The 24,410-nt window shown below is 38.8% G+C and overlaps 1 protein-coding gene across 1 annotated transcript; it reads right to left on the bottom strand.

The window, feature by feature from the left end:
- Positions 1–9,847: 9,847 nt before the first annotated feature.
- Positions 9,848–23,796, bottom strand: LOC128368358 (coiled-coil domain-containing protein 138-like). The gene is made up of 15 exons (XM_053329149.1): positions 23,719–23,796; positions 23,128–23,167; positions 22,879–22,993; positions 22,685–22,785; positions 22,179–22,333; positions 21,914–22,051; positions 21,287–21,406; positions 20,828–20,905; positions 20,246–20,356; positions 18,935–19,087; positions 18,720–18,836; positions 16,459–16,672; positions 14,484–14,657; positions 10,476–10,614; positions 9,848–9,974 (listed from the first exon to the last, which is right to left on the bottom strand). Exons 1-15 carry the CDS (start codon positions 23,794–23,796, stop codon positions 9,848–9,850), a joined length of 1,860 nt encoding a protein of 619 aa, XP_053185124.1.
- Positions 23,797–24,410: the final 614 nt, after the last annotated feature.

Raw genomic sequence — 24,410 nt, 5'->3', positions numbered from 1 at the left:
TGAGGGTAATCAAGGAAAATCCACCACATTCTTTAGCACCACTGCCACTATTTTTCTTTTATGTAAATCAATACTTTTCTATCAAGAGGTTAGGTAGGTTGCCCACAAACTGGATTAAATGTTTTAGTTTAGCTTATCCTCTTTATGTCACTCTCACTCCTCTCTGTTCTCCTCCATGTTGCTTTTGTTAGTTTTTCCCTTCCCCACTCACAGGTGTGCCTCATTTATCTCCTCTCCTTTCCTTCTAAGTGATAAAGGGCAATGCTGCTCTTTTCCTTTATCCCCTTTCTGCCACAAAGTAAATGCACTAAGTTGCTTTCCACCACTGCGGATTAGTAAACGATGCAACCTGATTAACATTTTCAACAAACCGTTCTCACAAGCTGGAGGAAATGTTATTATGGACAACACTTGAGTAAATCCTACTGCAAATACTTATCTTTTTAAAGACCATCTCTCTACCAACATGACATCAGCCACAACAGAGTCAGCTGTCACCTCCGCTCACATCTCTATTATCATTTCGCTGTGCCTGGGTGTGTATTTGTGGCAGGATTCCCATGGCCTTAGCTAAATGATTAGGTGTGCATGTGTTGGCTTGGGATCTTAAGATGGTTTAAGAAAATATCTGTCTGGCAGTGGAAACGCTGCTGCTGCTCTGGGGCATCGGGGCAACACAGAGGTCTTTCTCTCTCATCAGGTTTCAAACACTCAAAATTGCCAAAATAATCATTTCCACTTGGAGAGCCTTTAAATCTGTTAACGCACCTACATGCAGTAGGCACACACATGTATGCATAAGTCTGTGTGTCTTCAGGGTTTTTTTTGTTTTTTTTTGCATCTTTAGTGCTTGGCTTGCTTTTAAATGAAGAGCAAGAAGTCATAAAGAGCCTCCCAGGGGAAGGAGTGCCAACCAGAAGGATCATTAAACATCTGCCAGTCAGCAACCTCTTCCCCTTTAACACAACCACTACATGCACACACTCATCCCTGTCAGTCACCTGCCGACACATCAAACAGCCGGAGCACTAGTAATGCCCCCTCAATGTCCCCTCAGTCAGGTGTAATTTCTTTGATCTATTTGGATCATAATGTGGTGTCTGTCTGGAGTGCAGGACAGGATAAACAGTGTTTGCAATCAGTACAATGCTTTCAACAGCAATTAATCAACTCCAGTAAAATGTTGAAACTGCCCTTTAAAGAAAATTCCACTGAACCACGTTAGAAAACATCTGCACACAATGCACTTTATTTATTTACATAATTTCACTTTATATATGTTCATATTTGCTCATTTTGCCCTCCTTGGACTCTAAATGCAAAACATTAACATAAGAACAAAGCTAAATGAATTTTAGGGGAAGATTTTAAGGCAATATTCTTGTGGTGTATTCTTCAAAAACTGTCAAAATAGATTGCCAGCCCTGCAAAACAATCAGCAACAGCTACTTTCTAAAGCTGCCATGTTGGACAGACTTTCAGAAATCATAATAGGAGAATTCCTTTGCATATGAAAAGTGGGCCTCCTGAAAATTAGAGCAAGAAGCAGTCATTGTAGTGTGCGCAAAACATTGCACAGGCCCCGGCTGTGAGCGTGAAAAGATCTTGCATGAGGCACAGAAGCAGTGTTCTGAAGCCCCATTTTGTGTGTTTCGTGTTTGGAACATACTGATTGACAGAAAAGACAGAAAATGATACTACAGGAGTGGTTTAACCACTTAACGCACGCTGTTCCGTCTACGGGACGGGACGGATGTTAGGAGGTAGCCACAAGTTCTTCTGGATGTTTTAAACACCAACCCTTAAACATATATATTCATGCCGTACATCGTTGGAAAGCTTAGATTGTTCTGATTCATTCAAGACCACTCACGACTTATAAGGTTGCTCACAGCCGTAATAGTATTAGCGATTAGCTCGGCTAGCCCCTGAGCTAAGTAAGAAAAGCTATAATGCCTACATACCTTCAAAGTCTTCCCTTTATCCACAACGATCATCTTATGACTCAGCACTTTCTGTACAGCTCGCCAAATATCCATTCTTGTGAAATATGAAATCCGTTTCCATAAAACCGAAATACTTTCCTCAATATGTCCATGTATTTAGTCCAACACGTAACATAATAACACAAATAACAAACCACATACGGTCCGTTTACGTCATTTCCTGACCTGCAAGTCTATCTCAGAGTACACGTGACTAGATGTTTACGACCGTGAGCCTCTTCTGCTTCTGACGACACCACACACAAGCCAATCGGTGTTTAGGATTAGGCAGTACATGTCTCCAAAGCCAATGAGGACATGTGACCGACAACAATGACGACATGGCTTTGATTGACTGCTGTTCTAGCCTATGGAAATATTCGGTGAAATGAAGTTGATAACCTTTTAGCCAATAGTCAGAGGTTTCCAACGGTGTATGACCCTAAGCTATTAGTGAGTTGAACCATATATCATTACGCACTCGGCATTTTGGTACACGGTTGGTTCTTCTTCGACTTGACATATGACTTATACCAAAATAAACAGATAAATAGATAGATAGATATGGCTAAACAAAAAAATATGGTTGTAATAATAATAATAATAATAATAATATTAATAATAATAATAATAATATGGCGTCAGCTTTCATTAGAGACCAAGATTTTGATTGTAGGCAAAGGGGATGTGAAGTTATAGTTGTTTGATTGTGGTTATACAGCTTTGCTAACCAAGTGTCCATTTGGAGTCTCCACAAAGGACCTGAGGAAAACGCATGGACATACCTGTTGAAAAATAATTCTGAAAAATTCATCTTTTGGTCTTTTGACTCCAAATTTGGACTGCATGAAGCCACGACCTGTGGCTGTGGCCTCATTGTGTCTATATCCTGCTGAGATGTCCCTGAATGTCTGTACACATGTCATTGTAAAGGCAAACCTATTGGCGAGTAAACAACCCCATCATTGTAAACTCTGCCACTCTTTGTCAGTAAGTCACAGAATCACACAGACACTTTTACAAGACTCCTGAGAGTGTTTCCTTTCCAATGATACCAGACACATCTCTGAGTCTCAAACTATGTGGGATCTGTGCTGCTCACAACTTGGGCATGTCGTTTAGGCTAACAACATAAAAAACAGGGGCGTGTGTTAAGTGGTTTAAGACGTTTCTATGAATATTTTGATACTTATTTGAACAAGGTATCACTTTAGGTGCACAAGAGATGGATCCTGTGCATGAGATTATTTACTAAAATGCATGAGCCTGCCAATTTGATGCACAGAGCCACCATATAATGGAGAGAGCTCAGCTCATCAAGTTTTATGTTCACCTTGGATACAATGAAATGATTGCTGCTCTTCCACATAAAGGAAGAAAGAAAGAGAGACAGACAGAAAGAAAGAAAGGCCTGCAGGCATCCAGACAAAGACCCATCCATTAACAGTTTATTGACATGTATAACTGAAGACTTTAATTATTTTCATTAGTGACTCATTAAATACAACTGCAGACCTGATGACTTGGAACATGTGAAACACTAACCCTTTGACTTCTAACAATTTATAACTGCAGATCTGATGACTTACTGTATCTGAAAGCATGAAACGTTTTAACCTTTGTTAATAATTCATATCATTAATGCTTTGGAATGATCATCCTAGCTCAGCTATAAACATCCTGATTATTCGGGGACTTACACACAGCCTGTCCAGTGTGAATGCAGTCTCAGCAGACTCAGTATAATTACTGTTGTGGTAAAACTAGACAGGTACTATTACATTTGTTTAATGTTATTTTACTGAAACATTCAAAGTGCTATTTTGCCCTTTTGTCTTCTACATTCAGAGTCACTGAGGCCTACAGTTATGAATAATTATAAGTTTAATTTATGAATGAGGTGAAAATTTCACACATATGTATTTATATTAAAGTGTCTTGTTTGTACAAGATCAATACCTTGTGCACACTAGATAATTACTTCTAATTCTTAGATGAGATTTGGGAATTTAGTGGCTCTGTATTGCTGTGAAAACCTGTCCCAAACTCTTTTGTAACTGCCAGCAGTAAACGACAAACAGTCAGAAAACTTTTGATTCTTTCCATTTTGAGAGATCCACTTATTTTGGCAATAACATGTACAGATATATTTGAGAAGTTGATATTTTAAGTAAAGACAGAGAAATCCTGCTACTACAGTTTGTTTCATAGCTTGATGACATGCCCTATTTAAACACTGAACATCTTCTGAGGGGAAACCAAGAGCTGGCTAATCAGAACAAGGTAAGGTCATCGGGAGTGGGTCCTAAAGAGACTGGAACTGAAAAAGCCTGTTGGAGACAGAGGCTGAACTGAGGGGCTACAAAAAGGGCCAGTATGAGTGAAATAAGGAGTTTTTTTAACTGCACATCATGCAAAGATATTCTGGTAGAGCCCCAGATTAAAAAGTATCGACCTGGAAAGTGCATAGTATGTCCTCTTACGGTCAGAGCTAGAGACAGAAAGCAGTTTAGTTAGTTAATTTAGCATAAGGATTGGGAGAAGGAGAAAACAGCTGGCCTGTTCTGAGAAATACTTGCACTCGCAATTCTCCATAAAAGCAGGACTTCTTGTTTGGACTTCTGGTGAGCCAAGGGATCACAAATCTGAGTCTACTGTTAAATGTACAATAAACATAAGAAATGATGGTGTGCTAATTTAGCCTTTCACTGCCAAACATAGTATTGAGTAATAAAATCAGTTAACACTATTTCCTAAATAATTCATTTCCATAAATAAATAAAAAGTGGATGGAAACATTTTATAATCATATACAAACATCACCAGCTAACAGTTTTGAAATAATATTTTTCTGCTTCATACAACCAGCATTAAATGCAATCCTCCTTAATGACAGAAAAGCAAAATAAAAGAAGTGAAAACAAACTGGAAGTTGGAAACTAGCGGGATTCCGGCCCATCGATCATGAATCACTTCTGACAGCTGCTTCCACTCACAGCTCCTTAACACAATAGCTACCTCATTTACAGTCAGGTATATTTACCAGAACATATGAGTGCTTATTGTGTTACTCAAGCAGCATATTGCGGCTGGTGGAAATAATATACATTTGTCTGCCATGTCAAATCGCTGATTGACTTGGCTTTATGGTTCTGCTAAAGTGGAACCGCTAATGTTTCGCTCTGCCAGCCGCTCCCCCCAACCAAATAACAGTTTAATGAGGTTTACAAGCCAGACTGGAGCTGGGGGACTATGGTAATTTTGAGAATATTTGGTCCATTGAAAAGACCCAAACATAAATCAAAGCCAGTGTATAAACTCGTGTGGATGATGCAGTGCAGAGTAGACTGGCGGAGTTAAACGTGTTAGGGAACATGGAGCAGACACCAGCGTGCCGACTGCAGTGCAGACCAGACTTAAATGAATTCATGAAAGTAAATAAATCAGCGGTACATAGTTTCAGGAGTAGGCACACAGGCACTAAGGGTCTGTTAAAGTGATACTCCACCCAAAATCTGTTTCAGTGTCAAAATCAATTCCCCGCTTTTGGCTTGTAGATTAAGCTCACGAAAAAGTTCTAAAAACTTCAAAAAAACTGTAATCCCCATCTTCACTGTCTCCACAATTTCTCAGCATGTTTCAGTCATGTTTTTGCCTTAATCTTCTGCATCACATTGACAAGTTTGTGTTACCTGTATTCTGGGTGAAAATGTGACTTTGTGGACATACTTATCAACAGCATAAGTAAATTATCATGCAGGGGTGGTTTGAGACTTTTGGACACGTATTTATTTGTAACTGAAATAATTTCAAACTGAGCACAGCTCCTTCTGGGAACCGTTCACAGGACAGTTTGATTCATAACGCTCATAATTGATCTGTTTCCAGATCTGTGGTCCGTTTACCAGAGATTGTTTAGTAGTATTGCAGCATTATGACATTCAGCTAGTAAATGATCCAACTCCCAAAAGGCTCCAAAATTACAGCTTTGCCAAAGCAAATAAGTTGATGGAGTCAGAAAGTGACAAGTGGCTTCAAATTGAGCTCCAGATTTCAGTCAAAGAGCTGATATGCTCAGAGGCAGAAGAGATGTACAATCTACGTTGATAATAATCATAGTTGATGATAATCATAGTTGATGATGGTTGATAACTATGACCCTGACAGTGATTTTATTAACCACACAACAACTGCCTTGAAGTGATAAAAGACATATGAAAAGGATTTTCAGCCACGTTAGCAAAGTGTAAGGATGGAAATGCCGGTCTGTTGGTCCACCGCTTTGGTCCAGACTGAAATATCTTGAAAACCATTGAAAGGATTGCCATGAAATTTTTTGCAGGCGTTAATGTTTCCCAGAGGATGAAGCCCCCTGACTTTGATGGTCTCCTAACTTTTCCTCCAGCAGAGAGCTTAACATTTTTGTTTTTTTAGAGAACTATCTTACAACAATTATATTGGACTGATTGCATTGAAATTTGGTACAGATCATTCTGGTGCCCAGGGGATGCATCCTAATAACTCTAATGACTTTCGCGTGTTTTCTAACCCAACAACTTGGCCAAGTTAAGGACCAGTGTTCAAGTTAAAACGTGTCAGGGTTCAATGCACACTTGTAGCCTCACATGGGTGGCTTGTTGAAAAATGCTCAACATAGCACTGAATGGTTACTCTGCTGCTGTGCAGTGTGTTCCACTGTTGATCATAAAGCTAGACGTTTCCATTTGATACCATCCAGATGCAACAAAAATCTCACATCCCATCCAATGGGAATGCCATATATTCTCCTCCTCCGTAATACTGTCAGAAAAATCTGCTCCCCTCTTTTATCTTTGAAATCATCTCTATCTATGTCTCTTTACTGATAGTAAAATAGTGAAAAAAGTAAGCAAATAAAAACTTAATCAGTGTGATTTGCTCAGGAGGATGGTGGGGGAATTCCCCTTTTGGTCTCTAGCTATGCCACTCATTTACATAAACCACAATCATTTTTCAAAGTGCTTTAAAAATAAATTGTTTTCAGTTCATTTTGTATATAAAAGGGAAATGTTAACATTGTTGTAGCACGTGTTCTGGTGCCAGTCAGGTAATAAATTAAGCTGTTAAAAAACCAAAGCAATTTGGAATAACTAATCATTAAATGGGATAAACTATCATCTACTGCCTTGTCTTTATTACAACAATGACTCAGAAGATCTGAAACAGATCAAAGGGGGGAAAAACAGTAGAGAACATTTAAAAAATGCCCAGAAGTATTGTAAATGCAGTGATCAGTGTTTCAATTTGTTTTAGGCGGGTTCAATGCTGTGAATTAATCTGATTTCCATATTTTCTAAGGTCATTTGACTTTTTCTTTTTACATTTCACTACAATACCACCACGTCTTGTTTCTACCAGTGGAAATAATACACTGCAACTGTAATGCCTCCTGCAGATGCAAACAGTTTCCAAGGGTCTGCAATCCTTCAAAGAATTTACTTTGACTTAAATGTCTGAAATAGGTTGAATTTAGTTTGGCAGAACATTTTTAAACATCTTTGTTCTTGAATGTTTTCTCCAGCAGGTGGTTTCTGTTAAATATGAACTGTCACACACGGTTGTCTTGAGTGAAACCAAGCTTCTTTTACTTCTTCTCAATTTTAACCTGTAAACAGGTAAGAGGTAAAAATGGTGAGAACACTGCATAGAGAGAGAAAACCTGTCACAGCTCATGGGATCCAGGGGAAAAAGCATTATGGGGTAAAATAATCCTACATAAAACACTAAACGTATCAATAGAAGTGGGAGATGGATACATAAACAAGACGAAAACAAGAAGACAACAACAAGATGAAAAAGTATGTTGGAAATCTGCTCATAGTAGCTTCTTCATTTCTTCACTATCAGATATGTAAATAGTCAAATTAATAAAAAGCTTACATCTAGTCTATATGCATAATTACATAATAACAAGTAACATAAATATGAATTTCTTTTTTTACTTCAATAAAAATTTGAAAATAATGCTATTTCCAAGGAAGAACCAGAGTATTACCATAGCACTCTGCCATTAAAAACGCATATCAAATAAACTAAGACGTCCGTTGTTGCCACGTAAACAAGCAGCCATGAAAACCACTGACTTAGCGCTCGCAGATATCCAACCATTTGTCATTTAGTTGTTGTTTGTTGTTTTGCTGTTGTCATGGTCGCCCTTCAAGACGCACATCAGAGGTTCTCTGGGTTTACATGAGTTGAAGGCTCCAAACCACATAATTGGAATTCTGTGCTCCAAACCAAAGATTTGTATCGCTTAAGTTAAAATTAAACCAATTCTCCTCGGAACAACACAAATCTTCACAAGTGACCTGTTTCGACCTCAAAACGGCAAATTTGGCCAAAAGGTGAAGAGTTTTCACCTCTGTTCTTACATAGAAAGTTAAGATCTTGATTTTACCTGTTCAACATTGATTCAATTAAATCCAATCAATTAGTAGTTAATTACAAAACTGATCTTGAGTATAATCATTACTGTGTACGCAGTCTCATACCAAACATAAAAATGAAAAACTGATTAATAAAAAATGGCCGCATTCATAGTGAGAAATTGAGTAAAAGTCCTAGAAATCATCTATCGATTAATCAGTTCAAGTTGGACAATAAGCATAATAATGATCAATTCTTTTTTTAAAAGTATATTTTTGGGGCTTTTTGCCTTTATTGTACAGGTTAGTAGAGAGAGACAGGAAATGGGAGGCAATGACACGCAGAATAGGACCACTCGGCGCGGGATTTGAACTGTTGCCTGCAGTGAGGACTGTAGCCTCAACACATGGGGCAGGTGCTCTACGTAGAGGCAGGAACAGGAACAGGAAACAGGGAGAGAGAGAGGGGAATGACTTCAGCAAAGGCCCCTTGCTGGAATCCAACCAGGGACACTGCCATTACGTGGCATGCGTGGTAACCACTTGACTACCCAAGGCGCTCCCACCCCAAGCATCCATTTTTTTCCCCCACTTATTCTCTGGAGGGTCACTGGGGAGCAGGAGGCAATCTCTGCTGACATAGGGCGAGAGGTGGGATACACATTTTTCATCAAACCAACTTTCGACGAAACATGAACTGAAAATAAACTCCTGCATAGTTACTTTCAGATGCTGTAATGCTCTTAAAAAAGCGGATGCACAACTTTCAAATCCAGACCAGCTGAGCACTTCCGGGTGGCTCTAAACAAGTACGTTTTAAATATGAGCCGTAATTGTTCCAGTCCCTCCAATCTCCTCCATCAACTAACACCACCAGCGTGTCCCATACTGAGAACATTACTCCCATCAATCCCACTCATGATCTGTAACAAACAAATAAGACAAGTTTATTCAAAACATATGGATTTCAACATTACACATGCTGTCCAACCTTAATGTCCTTTGGTTCTTTTTGTTTACTACCATTAAAAAGCTTCACAGTCACAGTCACAGCCTCGCTTCCTCTGAGCACATGAGACACCCATTAAGACCAAGCATTTTTCATCGCAGAAAAGAGACAAGACATCAGATTAGCATTGAGAAACACAAAAACAGGTCACAAAGTGCAAACACACACAACTGTAAAAAAAAAAAAAAAAAAAAAAAGAATTTCTGACAAACAAAAGAACTTCAAAAACATATCATTGTATAAGTCGCGAGTGTGTGTCTGCATATGTTATTTGAGGTACAGCAGGACAGAGCTGCTGCCATGAAGCGTAGTTGAAAATATGGTAATTACAGTTTGAGTGCACATGAAAGACCAAGCGGACGTGCTGAAATCATGGAGGCAAGTAATCTTTACCCCAACTGGGGAGTCGGACCTTGAATCCAGCACGATGTAGAGAAACACATGTTGTGTTACTTGAGGTTCTGGAGTATGGACTTGAGGTTGAGGCAGAGGAAGGTGTGTGCGGGGTTGGTTTTGTGATGAAGCTCTCGTATCTGGAGGTGGAGGGAGGACAGCTCAAAGAGACGTCGATTCGACCTGGACAAAAAAAAAAAAAGTAAGGATCAAAGAAATACAACACAAGCACCTGTCAGTATAAAGACAATCAATGAAACGTGTGAAAGAGCCAGTCACCAGTCAAACCACCTGCCTGAACAGGTCTAAAAGTTAAACATTAGACTTGAAATTTTCCATTTTATTCTATCGTTTGATGTATTTGAAAACCACAAGTGTGTTTCTGAGTCCAGGGAATAAACTACCAATGGTGAAGTTTTTAACTTAATCGGACACAGAAGATAAAAATGCATGAGGTGATTAACAAAGCAGCACAAAACATTCACACATAATTGTATTAATTACTGTTGAATTTGAATATTTTTACAGCTCTGAGGAGGTGAAATTATTGAGTAAATCAGAAGAAAAAAAAGAAAAGAAAAGAAAAGCAAAGATTAGACGAGCATCTGAAAGAATAAACAACTAATAAGCAAAAAGAATAAGAATTCAACATGTGATACCAGCATGAAGGGTCACTGTAATTACCTGATGCCGGAGAGCTTCTGTAGAAGGATGGAGAACTTTTCCAGCGACGGCAGCTCCAGATGAGGGGTTTTAAGAAGCTGGGAGGCTGTTCGGAAAAAATCCTCACAGCTACACGCCTGCAGGAAAGCATTTATGTAGCCTACAAACACAAAAACACAAGCAGAGCAAAGAAAAGCGGCTTATTATCAAAACAACACGCATATTTGTGCTCAGTGTTAGAACTTCTGAAGAGGTGGAAATGATCAACTTAGTCTTGCCATACTTTCCGGATTTGGGTAAGAATGAAAACTACATGAATCCACAAACAAACCATGAAAACACTTTAATGATCAAACTGAGTGAGACGGAGACACAGATGCAGGTTAGAGTGACTCTGTGATGACTGTATTTGTCCTTGTTAACTCTGACCTCCATTACATTAAACCATAATCCCCCTCTCACACACACACAATCATACACACACACACACAGATGAAACAGGGGAAGGACTACAGCGTTGATCCACACAGATGTCAGTTGCACATTTTTTACATTAATAAAAGCTAATGTGGACCTTATGAAGTCCTAAAATTAGTCGGTTCCTGGTAAACAAACATTTGTTTCTGCTAAACTTACATTCCTGCTCCTTCAAAAACTTACTCCCCACTGTCTTAAACCACGCACCAGGGTGAGGGAATACAATCTGAGCAACAGAGGGACTTTTTTGGCTGGTACAGCGGCCCTGCTGGCATCAAATCACAGCAGAGGATTGGACGCGGAGGAATGGGATCAGGTTCAGATGAGAAAGGATAAGGAAGGGTAGAATCCAATTATATGAGAAGGATAAAAAGGGATAGGATAGTTTGGTCAGTCTGTTCCAGTAAAAACAGCACCTCATCTCAAAGTTAAAAAGCTTGAAAATGTGATGTTACGTCAAGACCTTGAACAATTTCAATATTTTATATTTTTTCTTGCACATTTGGTATATTTTAAAGTCCACTGTCATCCAAACTATTGTATAACTTAATGACAGACAACGTGGCTGTGAGCTAGGCCACATATCTGAAGCTTAACATCAGTACAACAAATGTGTGAGGTGAAAGGAGTTTATGTTTCTATCTGATTATCTTTCTATTAAGGGATTAATCTGTTAAGACAACAGTTAAAATTGTTAGTTAATTGATTAGCTGATTGACAAAAAACACTTTACTTTACTTTCAAACCATCAACCATCTTTTTTTTTGGTTTCTGGTTCCAGCATCTCAAGGTTTAAACATGTGCTGCTTTTCTCCGTTTTATATTGTACACTGAATATCTGAATAATACTGAATATGAATATTTGAAGGAATTATTGTGTCATAAAACAAGAGTGTGTGTTTGTGTGTATGCCTTTTTCAGTATTATCTGAATTTCTATGGAGAAAACAATGAATTGATAAGATTATTGGTAGATTAATGTATAATATATAAGTCCTAGTTAAGGCGACAAAATGTGAGAAAATAGTAAATGCAAGGTAACATTGAAAGTGATTCAACTTAAACAGTGTATAACCAGGAGATGTTCAATTTCATATAGAGAAGAAGCAAATCCCCACATCTGAGAAAACTAAGATTAGAAAATGTCTGAAACAACTTATTCATTAAGACAAATTTCCTCATTTTACACACCAAATATTTTCAGACCAGAGTGAGAATCGTTGAAAAACTGATGGAGTACAGGGTTCATCGTTTATTGAAATCATCAAATAATTGTCACAAAGATGTTTACAACTGGCCTGTGTCTGTCTTCAGGCCGAATTTAAACCAGGAGCATAACAAACATGTGCAGCACCACTACCCACTGATTTGATGTGTTTTACATGTGGCTCCTTGAGATAAAGATGGAAACAGACAGACACACACACACACCACACACAGAAATACAGATTCAAAAGAACCCATTCTTTGTTGGTTTGAAGGTTGAATACATACTGTACGTGCAGTGGAAACATCACACAGTGAGCAGCAGGGGTAAAAAAGTCCCTGTCTAAAGTGATTCAAGCAGGTCATCAAGAGCTTTTCTTTACTGCAACACCACCAAAACACATAACGACACACACTTCTCCACAGTGGTGAGCATGGAAAGAATGCAAACCAAACACACACACACAGCAAGTGGGTCCATATGTGACCATGGAAGCTGGATATACTGTATGAAGCAATTTGGTGGTTAATGTACTACCCACTATTTACTAGACATCAGTCAAAGCCAGTAAAACATTTCTAGTAAGTGTGTTTGTGTATATGTGAGTGCTTTTGTGTGAACTATGAAGGTGCTTTTTACAAGATGTGTTGTGTACCAGGTACAGCATGTGACTCTACTTTACACATTAAAGTCTTGCTGTCGCGGTATGACCAGGACCCTGTGTGTATGTGTGTGTTGTGTACAATTAGACCCTTTTGTTTTGTTTTGTTTTACAGGCAACCTTCAGGTGTAAGCCTCTCTCTCCCTCCTCCTCGCCCCTCTCCTGTCTCCCCTCATTACCGCTTGTAAAACACCATAATTAGCAAGTCTTACTAGACTTACAGTCCCCTTGAAACACACAACTGGCCCCAGTCACCTCTGGCATATGGCTCTGCTGTCTATTAGCATACAGCAGTCTTAAATGATACGGCTCATAACCCTGCCGAACTCACACTTCCAAGGAAACGTGCTGCAGCTGCTGTCTCCTCCTCGTCCGACTCAATCAACTCTTTTGTCTTCCTCTTAAAAAAAAAAAAAAAGGCAAAGAGGTGGTGGAGTTCCAAGACTTTTACGACCTCAACTTCCAAATCCATCGCCTGACCACTGTTTATGACTGATGTGAGCTCAGACTAACCATTACTTCTCACATGTGGTTTTTATACTGGGATGAAATGAGTGATACTGTTGGAGGAACTGGTATAAATCAAAGTAAATAGTGATAGTAAAGACAGTCTATAAATCTCACATGGAAGAGTGATCACAGCAGCAGCTTTTAAAGGGTTTTTTTTCTGTTGGGGTCACTAGAGAGCTGCTGCGGCAGCTTGGACCAGCACTAGTTGTCTCATCTCCTAATTTGAATTTAAAAAAATCTTTACAAGTTGCTATAGTACTGTAAAGTTCCTAAACCAAAGAATATGTTGCATGTTTTTAACTTTTAAATACATTATGTGACATGATTTGGACTCTCAGTGCAGTGACTTTTTACCTCTAAAATCTGTCACAGTTTGACTTTTCATTTAAACTTCTTAGTATGATTATCTTATCCAAAATGATAACAATGAACAATATTACCTGAACATACTGAAATAAGAGCTTCACACTATCAAAACATACTATATTAACTGTGAAAACTGCACACAGTGTGGTGGTGATATGTCAATGAGTGCTGTGTTCTCACCAGTAACACTTGCACATTCGGTTCTGATGGTTTTAATCTTCACCTGTTTTATAGCATAAACATACTGACATAACCCATTTAGCAATGGGGGGGCACTGTCTCTTTTTCTGGTTATTTTTTATGATAAAACTGTCGCCTGTTGTCTTTTACCAGATGTGCAAGGACCAGCATGCCTATGTCAACAACAGTCCATAGAGTATTGTAAAAATTACAAGTTAACTACAGCATAAGCATTTTTAAATGTCAACATTTATTAAACAATTCTGGCCATTAAAGTCTAATGTTCCTTTTTATTTAATTCTTGCATACAGAAAACAATGGATTAAAAACTAGTTGTATGAGAGAATGCCAAATGATGAGAAAAATCCAAACAATAAAATAAAATGGGATTAAAATGTCACACTCGTTTTTCTATGTTCAAACTGAGGTTGAATATAAAATTGAGGTATATTATACAGATCCATTTCGTGATTATCTCAGTTTTAAATTTGTGAAATGAGTTACTTTCATGTCAAAAAAACCTGCTATTTGTCAGCCTCAGTGACTCATCATCATCATCACATGAGCTTGATGAGTTCCACACTATGGTTTGTCTGACGGTGTGTATCCAAAAAACCACAACTACTTACGTGACTGCCCTGTGAGCTGCATCAGAATATCTATGTGTGGGTGCAGCCCTCCGCGGTTGGCCCGCAGCACCGACAGCAACACACACACTCCTCCGTAGTGAATGAACAGGCCTCGACTCTCTTCACTCATCAGCTCAGTATGGAGGTTGTCCAGAGCCTGGGCCAGCACGTCAGCTGCACACACACATGCAGAATTATTTAAGTTGTTCAAGTGTTATATTCGGATTTTAGTCTTTCAGCTAAAACTGTTGCATGCATTAGCTGGAGCATGAAGTGCTAGGAAAAGAAACTGAGCTAGATTAGGTATTTTTACATTATAAACCAATCTATAAAAAAAAATCTGATCTTCTTTCCGGGGTTCAAGTCTCATCTTCCATCATGGATAAGTGTTTTTCACTATCCAAGCTGTCTATCTTTTCTTTCTCACACTCCACTAATGTACTTTGGCAATAGTCGTTCTTTTGCAGTTCTCATTCTGCCAAATGATCTGTGATCACGTTAAATAGCTGTGAGAATTCTGAAGTTCTACAAAAATGCTCTTCATATGTCCAAAAGTACTGGATTTATACAACTTGACAGGGGATAAAAGCTTTCTTTTATGATTTTGAAATGAGCTCCATCTCAGAATGGTACCCATTATGTGCAGAATCCCAGCAAAAATTAAGGGGAAAAAACATTTACCCATTACGCTCAATCTGGTTTCATGTCAATCCAGTGCAGGGAAAAAGCAAACCTGGTGTGCAGATTCGCAGAAAAATAGTCTATATAGACACTCACTGAAAAAGCCCTTGAGATTTAAGTTTAGATAGAAGGTCATTTCAGAAAAGTTGAAGAAGAAAAATATTAGGACATGTAAGCTGTACCAAATTAGTTCATTAAAACAAGAAGATAAAGGCCAGGGACTAAAGTTTGGACATAGCAAAAACCTTCTCACTCTTTTCATATAACTGGATCCAACCGTTCTCAACACTTTTTTACTACACTCAAACAAAAATTTCAACCCCATGGTGGTGAAAGAGAAAAACACTGTAGGTCACATAAGTTATTACAATTCATCGTCTGGGAACAATGATCGTCTTTATATAATCTCATGTCGATCCATCCCATAATTTTTGAGATGTGCTATTGCCATGCCAACTGCTTTGGGAGTGCTTGAAGCTATGTGCTAACATCGGCATGCTACCATCACAGTGACTGATACTGACTGGAAGCATAAGAAATGTTTGACACTCTGCCTGCAGCTGTCCCCTCTTCAGAGTCAGCATGTTTTACAGCTTTATGGAGCTCTTTATGCTAGTAAATAATTGTTATGAATAGAGTAACAACAAACACCAATTGTATGTAACATTGAGCCACGTATCTTAAAAATAGTTGAGCTCTTGTAGAATTTGTAACTAACAGTGAATGATACCACAAAGACCTCCACCCTTTCTTAACAGTGACATACATCAAGGGTTTTTAGGTAACCATTAATCAGTCCAACATTGTGTAAAAATGATTCTTATAGTCAATAAGGAGATATGATTTGGTGTTAATTGGTTTCTTACAAACAAGTTCACAGTAAATAAATGTATTCTTTATTCTAGATATGATGGGGGCTCTTTAAACTTTGGAGTTGTGTTAGAAAAATACACTTGTCAATCTATAAATGTGTGAATTGTCCTCTTCAAATTTTAGCATTTGTAAACTATTATAATTGCTTATCATATATGTATTAACCACAACAAATTATAATAATAAATGATAATTATCAGTTAAACTTAAATCACCCCTGAAATTCAATATCTTCCAAGTGCATCTGAGTAGATATGGGGGGGTGGGGGAGGTTTGAGGGCGATTTTTAAATATCAGTCTGAAAACAAGCAATTTAAAGATGTCATCCATAGGCATTTTCACTACTTTCTGACTTACAAGTAGCTCACTCATTACTGACACCCATTTATTCATTTACCATCTGTTTGCAGTTTCCACGTACCTTGTGTGACAGTGCGGAGGATGATGAGGGTGGAGAGGATGCATGTGTGAGGACAGGGGCTTCGGTAAAGGGGCCAATTCCTGGAGGGTCCACCAGCAACCCCACTGCATGACTTGGGTAGGTCTGGATCTTCAGACTGGGGCACTGTTGGCTGGGCTGGGGGCTTTGATAGAGTCTCTCCTATCCTCCGCAGAGTGGCAAATGGAGCTACATGCTGTGCAACACACACACACACACACACACACACACACACACAAATTCACAACTGTGTCTGCGGTGAGTTACTTTTGTTATATAACTGTCAAAAATAGGAATGATATGCCTACAATAATCTTTATCAAGTGCAACTGTAGAAAATACAAGCTAAGCCTGACAGTGAGTCAGTAGGCTCCTTCCCCAAATAATTGATGAAAGCAATAAATCAGTACAATAAACTACAGCAAGTATCCAAGATTTATGTATTTCCAAAGCAATGAGGAGCTAGTGGTTTTCAAACTCACGACATCAATCTCTCAGTTTCTATTCCCTCTCCCCAAGGACTCCGCTGCCTCCATGGGGACCCCAGATTTGAAGTCATCTCCCTTCCTCCACTTATGAATTCTGGCCTGATACTGGCTGGTTTTAGTCTTAAAAGTGAGCACATGTTGCAGCAATAAGGGAGCATGTGATTCCAGTTGAACATCAAGCATGTCACTGAGCAAAAATGACATGACCTGACAAACAAACATGGAGGGGCCAAGCTCCCTGCAGCAAGACTAGAGAGGAGGACTTAAGCTTGGAAGTTGGAGGCTGTGGATAGAGAATTAGGGTTTAGGGGGACAAGAGGAGCATGCTGCAGGCTCAAGCATATTATCATGTTTTTATGGACACATTTTAGGTTGAACATAAGTATTTCAGGCTGGTATGTGGCCTTCACAAAATGATGAGAATATCAGCTAGCTGTTAACACTCAAACTAGAGTGAGACGATAGAGATAAGCTTTCCAGTAACTTATTATCCTTTAAACCACTTCAACTACTTCTTATCGCCTGAACGTGCTTCATAGGCGGATGATGTGATAAACCTGGCTTTAGTTGGCAGCTGCCAAAAGTGGCAGATTCAAGATTCCTAAATTGACATGCTCACATGCGAGTGAACAGCTGTTAAGGGATGCCTTATGTATGTAATATATTGTTTCTAAGAGAATTTAGTCATTTAAATAACACCCGTATCTCAGTTAAGGAGGGGGACATGCATCATTGTCATAGCCATAAAAAACAGTCTGTTCTATTGTCTAGACTCTGTTCAACACACAAAAACAGGCAGGGGACTTCAGATAACCATGTTTTTCATCTGAGCACAAGATGGGACTCGACAGGACCTCAGCACATTAAAGTCAGTCTTGCTGTGAGGAGAGATGGAGCGATAAAGTGGATTCCCCAGCTTGAAGTGGATGTGTACTTCTCTGATGTGTAGCTGTGTGTTGAGGGAAAACTCGGTGTCGTGTTTGGTTTCTGCAGCATGAAGTTGTGAAAGTGTCCCAGCAGCTCTCTGCTTGGAAAGTATCAATCATCTCTCGCAAGGCTGAATACCAATAACGGAGGAAGATGCAGGCCAGAGAATCAACAGTGCCGTGTAATATAATGTAAACACACACCTCTGTGTTGCTGCTTCTTTTACAGTCCAGATAATCAATTAAATTCAATCAAAAGAGAGTAGATGCTGCAGAAAACCAAATATGTCCAAGAAAAACATTTTCAAGGATAAACAGGCTCTTTTTGATTGATACTCCCTTTGGTGGCCATGTGGGAGCTCATACATTTTTGGACAAGAAAAGCAGATGGCATGTTTAAAGTCAGCCACCTAAAGAGTGTGTAAACAGGCTTTTGTCTTTTTTTGGCATTCTCTAGCTACAGTATAACATAGTTAATCTTCCTGTTTCTGTGTTATGAAAGGACTGATTATTTAGCCTTAGATCACTGTCTTGATTACATATCTCATTAGTATTGTAGCAACAGTGATGTGGCTCCCTCCTAGTGGTTACATGCTTTAAAGATTTCATAAAATGGCTTCATGCTTCTGTCAAATCCTCAGGAACAGTCATGGTTGATTTTTACGGCATGTCCACAGGCACAGCTGCAGGTCATGTGACACATTTAAACCAGTAGCATTGATCCTTTAATTGAGATATTTCAGTAAAAAACTGAAAATAAATGAAAACAATTAGGTTAATTCCTCACATGTTCTTCATGTTGTATCATCCTATCTCATCTTATCTTTACCTGTGTGCTGTTTTCGATGTGTCTCAGAGCCCAGTGGATAAGGCGAAGAATATTGAGGACGAGGCCGGGTTCCAACAAATGAATGTAAGAAAGCTGATCCGCTAATACCGGCAGCACCTAAGGAACCAATGATAAGTTATGATTTTGATCTCATAAAACTAATCCAATATTGTTCTTTTTCACTTATAATACAGGTGTAATGAGATTAAACCCACCTTGAGGCATCTCTCATTGAGTATGACCTCCGGAGGCAGAAACTGGCCTCCATCTTTCCCCTCATTTCCTGTTACTGATGAGAATATCTGTCCATCAAGTACCCAGTCCAATAAAAAGGCCAGGAGCTTCAGTGGGCTGTGACTGGAGCTGACCTAAGGGAAAGAGAAACATCATCTGCAACTGAAAATTCCACAAGATAGTCACTCTAGTTAAGGCTAGTGTAGCTCATCTATTTTAAAAGCATTTTGGTGCTATTTGTTGAAATTTTGTTTACATCTCAACAGCAATCAATAAATCAAATGCTCTGACAATAAAAGGAAAAAATCCTGTGTGTGACGCAGGCCTATCATAACTCCATCCAGTCCTTTCATTTGGTTCTCATGAAATTATTGGACGGGCTATCTACCGGTTTACCTATCCACGTACTTATCTGCATGCACTAGGTATATGCACTAATTGCACATGACACCGAGTCTGGTGGCCAGAAGAGCAGCAGGGTACTGACGGATAGGAACTGTATGAACAGATAGGAGAAGGAGAGAAGATGGTGATGGTGAAAAGATAAAGATATCAATGAAAAGCATAATGAGAAGCAACTTCCCATCAGACTATTTCCTGCACTGAGGGAGAAACTGAACAGAGCGTAATCCCTATTGGCAACACCTGAGTGACAGACTTTCAATGGAAATGAACTCTGCCTTTTACAGAACATTACGTACCCCAGCTTTAATGTTGTTGTTTTGATTATACTTTTATTGCAGTTATTTTAGCGGTTTTCTATAATATGTCCAGAGAAAAGGAAATTTAAGCAAATAAAAGTTTAAATGATGTATTTTGGCTCTGTCAGTGATCTTTGAAGAAAGCAGTAAAAAAAAATAAAAAATAGAAAATGTTGACATGACAAGTAAAACTTCATCCACTGAGCGCAGTATATTCATCTTTATACACAACAGTGATGATTTATCATGGCAGCTGGCAGGGTGAGTGTGGTTTGTGGAGAATGAGTTTTGTACTGTTTCCAGCCTGGACATGTGTAAATGAGAGCGTGTCTGACCAGGCTAAATTATGTTTTTTCAACAAACACATCAGTGATAAATGAAGCATTGTAATTAGAGCAAATCCCAATGGTTGGTAGTACAGTCATCTGTAAAACACAAACACACGCACACACACACACACACACACACACACACACACACACACACACACTCACACTCACACTCACACGCGCACACTCGCACACACGCGCACACACACACACACGCGCACACACACACACACGCGCACACACAAAAAGGGTTTTAAAGTACCTTGTTGCTGGGTTTTCCAGAAGCAGCAGCTTTCTCCTTTTTGGATGCTTTAACACACTCTGTTCTCACTTTGAGGCAGCCTCTCGATGCCACGCTGTGCTCGTATTTCCTCTAGGGGTATGACAAAAAAATAGAAAAAGAACACTAAATACGTCACTGAAAGAATGAAGCAATATAATTAATGTATGCTCTAGTGTTCAACAAATAGAGAAGTCTAAGTGCAGGCTGCAAGCTTTTAACAGCAGATATTTAGTATCAACTATTTTAATGCAACAAGAGAAGGAGAACAGCAAGGCTTCAAACAACATTCAGACATCCAAGGTATGGAATACTGATCAAATAAGAAATAATGAACTAAACAAAGTGTGCCATATCCATCATAAAACAAACAGACATCACTGACTGGTTATGTATGATTGTTTTTTACATTAAAAGGCTGAGACAAAATAATTTTGCACACAGCAGTTTCAAAATGTTGCTCACAAAAATAGAGAACAAAACACAACTTTTTCAAATATTTTGTGAGAATAGATGAAAAACACTAAGCAATGATGATTTGAGAAGAGTTTCGTAGCTTGTTACCTGTAGGTTTTCAAGTCGAGCCTGCACCCTCTTGGACTGGCTTTCCAACTTTGTATTCTGTTCACTGATCTCATTTAACTGTTGATGTAAAAACAGTGGATATCAATCTCTTATGCAAGACTGATATCTGCAAAATCACTCCTTAATTTGTTTTACTGTAACATTTTCAAACCTACAAAAACAAAAAAGTGGTGAGAGGCAGGGGTTGTGTTTTTTTTGAAAAATGAGAAAAACACTTAAAACTTCCCATAGGGCACTTAAAAAGTGATAAAACATGTGAATACTGTTATACAAGAGGCCTATGTCAGAGCGCCCTCCTGTGGTCCAAGGTAGTACCTGCTCTGTATAAAAAAAGAGCTCATTATGAGTTGGCTCTGTGCACGGTCGATAAATGAACCTCTTACTTAGGATTTTAAACACACAACAACATAAAAACAAAAAATACAGCTGCCTTTTAACCTGTTTCTTCATGTTTTCATTCAGCTCCTTAATGGTGTCGAAGCTGGACTTGAGCCTCCTGTTGTCCTTGCTCCGCTCTCGAAGGAGATCCTGCAGCTGGCCCATCTCTTGCTGATGTTTCTGGTTAGACATAAATACACATTTACACATAATGAGCAATACAACCATACCGACAATGCTTGAATGCTTCAGTGATACGTTACACTGAACTGAGTTTGCTATTATAATTGTATTATATCCACCCCAAGCCATCCTTGACAGAAGGTCATTACTGATCACGACAGAAATGCAATTAGTCGGTAAATTTGATTGAAAGTGTATTTCCTGAAAACGTTACGGTTCATTTAAGCCACCTAAAATGTCCATACGCATAGATTAGTTGAAACCTGTAATCCTTTTCATAAAATGCAGATTTTGAGGTGGAAAATTGCCTAAAATCTTGTCAATATAACAATAAAATTGGATGCAACTCCACTTTTAATGTCAAGATATTGTATAATTTTGTGTTGGAGGACCATAGAGTTACTTTTTGGAAGTGGTAGTGGCGAAGGGGAGGAAACAAGGTGAAGCTCAAACTCACAGAATGCATCATAAGTGTTGTAACTGGATGAAGTTTATGTATCTGACCTCCTTTACAGCCACTATCCGAGTGTGGAGCATCTCCTCCAGCCCAGCCAGGCTACCCAGGGCCGCCTCCTGTTGTTTCAGCCTCTTCTCTCGCTCCTGTAGCTTCCTCTCCCACTGCTGCTGGCTCTGTCGCTCTGCCTGGGCACACACAAACCCAAAAACACATGTATACAAAAACATGAGAGGAAGAAGCAATAATGCAAATGCAACTGTTGATCTATATTTCCTCCCATCTGGTTTTACTGATTAATTGTCACTCTTTCACCTTTAGTTGTTCATAGATGGTCATCATCTCCTGGTAAACCTTTGCTAATAATGAGGTGGAGAAGCACGAGTCGGATGATCGGCAAGCTCTCTGTAACTGGGGCTCAGTTTGCTGGAACCCAGGGCTACCATCCAGACAAGAAGGCAAGGTCACATCTGGACAAATAGATGTAAGATATTATCTATTTATAAGAAAGAGCAGTAAGAAAACTCAAGAATTCAGCAATAACAGGAAATCAAGAATTTGTCTGTGAGACTCTGGGATTGATCAGTAAAGCCTAATTCATCATTCATGATATTGTCAAGTCAACAGAGGGATTCATTTCATACTCTGCAATAATATCAATCTTGACTATTCTTGAAAGGATTTTCCTCAGAATGTAGAAATTTTGAAATTATTTCAGCTCTGCTACTTTGAATTTCCTATGAGGTGGTCAGGTGTACGTTAGTATTGCCTTATTAAGCACAGACACTGATGAATAGTTATCCTCTGACACACACACACACCTGTTTCTGTACACAGCACCTGAGAACCCTGAAGGGTAGTAGCTGTGCAGTCCCCACTCAGGTCCTCATCACTGCCACGCAAACTACTATCACTGCTAAACCTGAAACAAGACAGCATCACATTTCACTCATTGCACAATATTCATTATAAACATGTATTAGATTATATCCGAAAGTCATTTCATATGACTTACTGGTCAGGATAGTTGGAAATGGCTTTAAACAGCTCATGCAAAGTTTTGTGGTAGCATTTCAACTCTTTACTTGGCTGTTTGGATCTGTGGGTCTGAATGAGCCTTTGTCCTGCTTCTAAAAACAGTAAACATAAAGCAATGTTAGTATATTAGACATTTATTTTTTGGCAAGGATCATTAGTTAGACGTGGATCTAACAATCACGTACCACTGGAGGACCATGGGGAGGTCTCCTTGAGTTACACTTACCTTTACTGCTTTGTGAGGCATCTTCCTCTGATAGGGTCAACTGTAAACACAGGACAACGAAGAGTAAGCAGTGTGTACATTGTATCTGCTGTTACACATCCTCATTATGCCCGACCAATACGTATAACTGGTAGAATAAAAATTAAACATGATTTCTTATAGCTCATTATTCAATTAGGTTAGTAACAACGGCAGAGCAACCTATTTGCAACTATCACAGGTTGACGTTAGCTAGGTGGCGTGTGTCTTTACTTGACATGAAGCGCTACTTTACACAGAGTTTAAAAAAATGACACCTTGGTTAAGCTACAGCGTAAATAAGGGTTTATATTTTAGTGAATACTGACGTGAAGTTCTTCAGTTAGCGTTAATTTATTTTTTAGTTATCCAGCATTAGCTAAAGTTAAACAAACCACAAAGCTATAGCTCGATTTCGCATATAATCCAGTTTAACTTTACCAAATGACAGTAACGATTGGGCCACATAGGACACATAGCGTTACGCATTGTTTTAACAGGTTAATGCTAGCACTGTTATCACTAAACAAGTTAAAAGATGTGTTACAATTTAACTTGGCGTTAAAAACAAACCTGTTTTCTCCTCTCCAAGTATTTCTGCGTAAGTTTCTCCACTGTATCTGTCCTGTCGGCCTTAAACTGTTTGTGCATGGCTATTTAATGTTACTGTAATGCCAAAGCTAAAGTTTAGTTTGAGCTCAGCCGCCGCTTGTTTTCAAGTTAAATCAAAGTAAAACACAGTTCCGGTTTAAACTTAAACTCGCTCATGAGAAACACGAGTTGCTTTTTGGCTGTCTTAGGTGCATTATTTTGAAATTCTAATCGTCAGACTTTCGGTATCTCTCTACTTGATTTGTGTTAACTTAACGCAGCGTCTAATTAGACTGTCGGCCGGTAACCACAACAAAACACAATCCAAACTTGGCGCATAAATGACATCACTGATCACATGACATAAAATGATAGGTTCACTGTTTTTAAGGCTGTCTGAAAGTAGAGTGCCTTTAAAGGCACTCTATCTGAAAAGTGCCCAAATGAACGTTGACGCAGTTTATTTTTCTTGCTGTAATTATTCCTTCTGTTCATACTGACTATTAGAAAATCCATTCTTAATGCACTAACAATGTGAGTGATTGGGGACACAAGCCTCCTTCTGTGTTAGTATTTCAAAGTTTATCTGACATTCCAGCCATCCTAATTAGTCAAATTGAGTAGATATCTTCTAATGTTTCAATACCTTTTTTGTGCCAAAGTCCAACAGATTA

The sequence above is a fragment of the Scomber japonicus genome, chromosome 11 (assembly GCF_027409825.1).
Source record: "Scomber japonicus isolate fScoJap1 chromosome 11, fScoJap1.pri, whole genome shotgun sequence".
In the NCBI taxonomy this organism is placed as follows: Eukaryota; Metazoa; Chordata; class Actinopteri; order Scombriformes; family Scombridae; genus Scomber; species Scomber japonicus.
The sequence above is the reverse complement of the archived record's forward strand: the minus strand, read 5'-3'. Positions and strand labels throughout refer to the sequence as shown.

What these genes read in the sequence shown, in the direction of transcription:
- LOC128368358 (XM_053329149.1), bottom strand. Translation starts at nt 23,796, where the DNA reads ATGCACAAACAGTTTAAGGCCGACAGGACAGATACAGTGGAGAAACTT. An exon ending in ACTTGGAGAGGAGAAAACAG is followed by an intron (nt 23,168 to 23,718) that starts GTTTGTTTTTAA and finishes CTGTGTTTACAG; the next exon opens with TTGACCCTATCAGAGGAAGA. An exon ending in CTGGAAAACCCAGCAACAAG is followed by an intron (nt 19,088 to 20,245) that starts GTACTTTAAAAC and finishes TCTTTCCCTTAG; the next exon opens with GTCAGCTCCAGTCACAGCCC.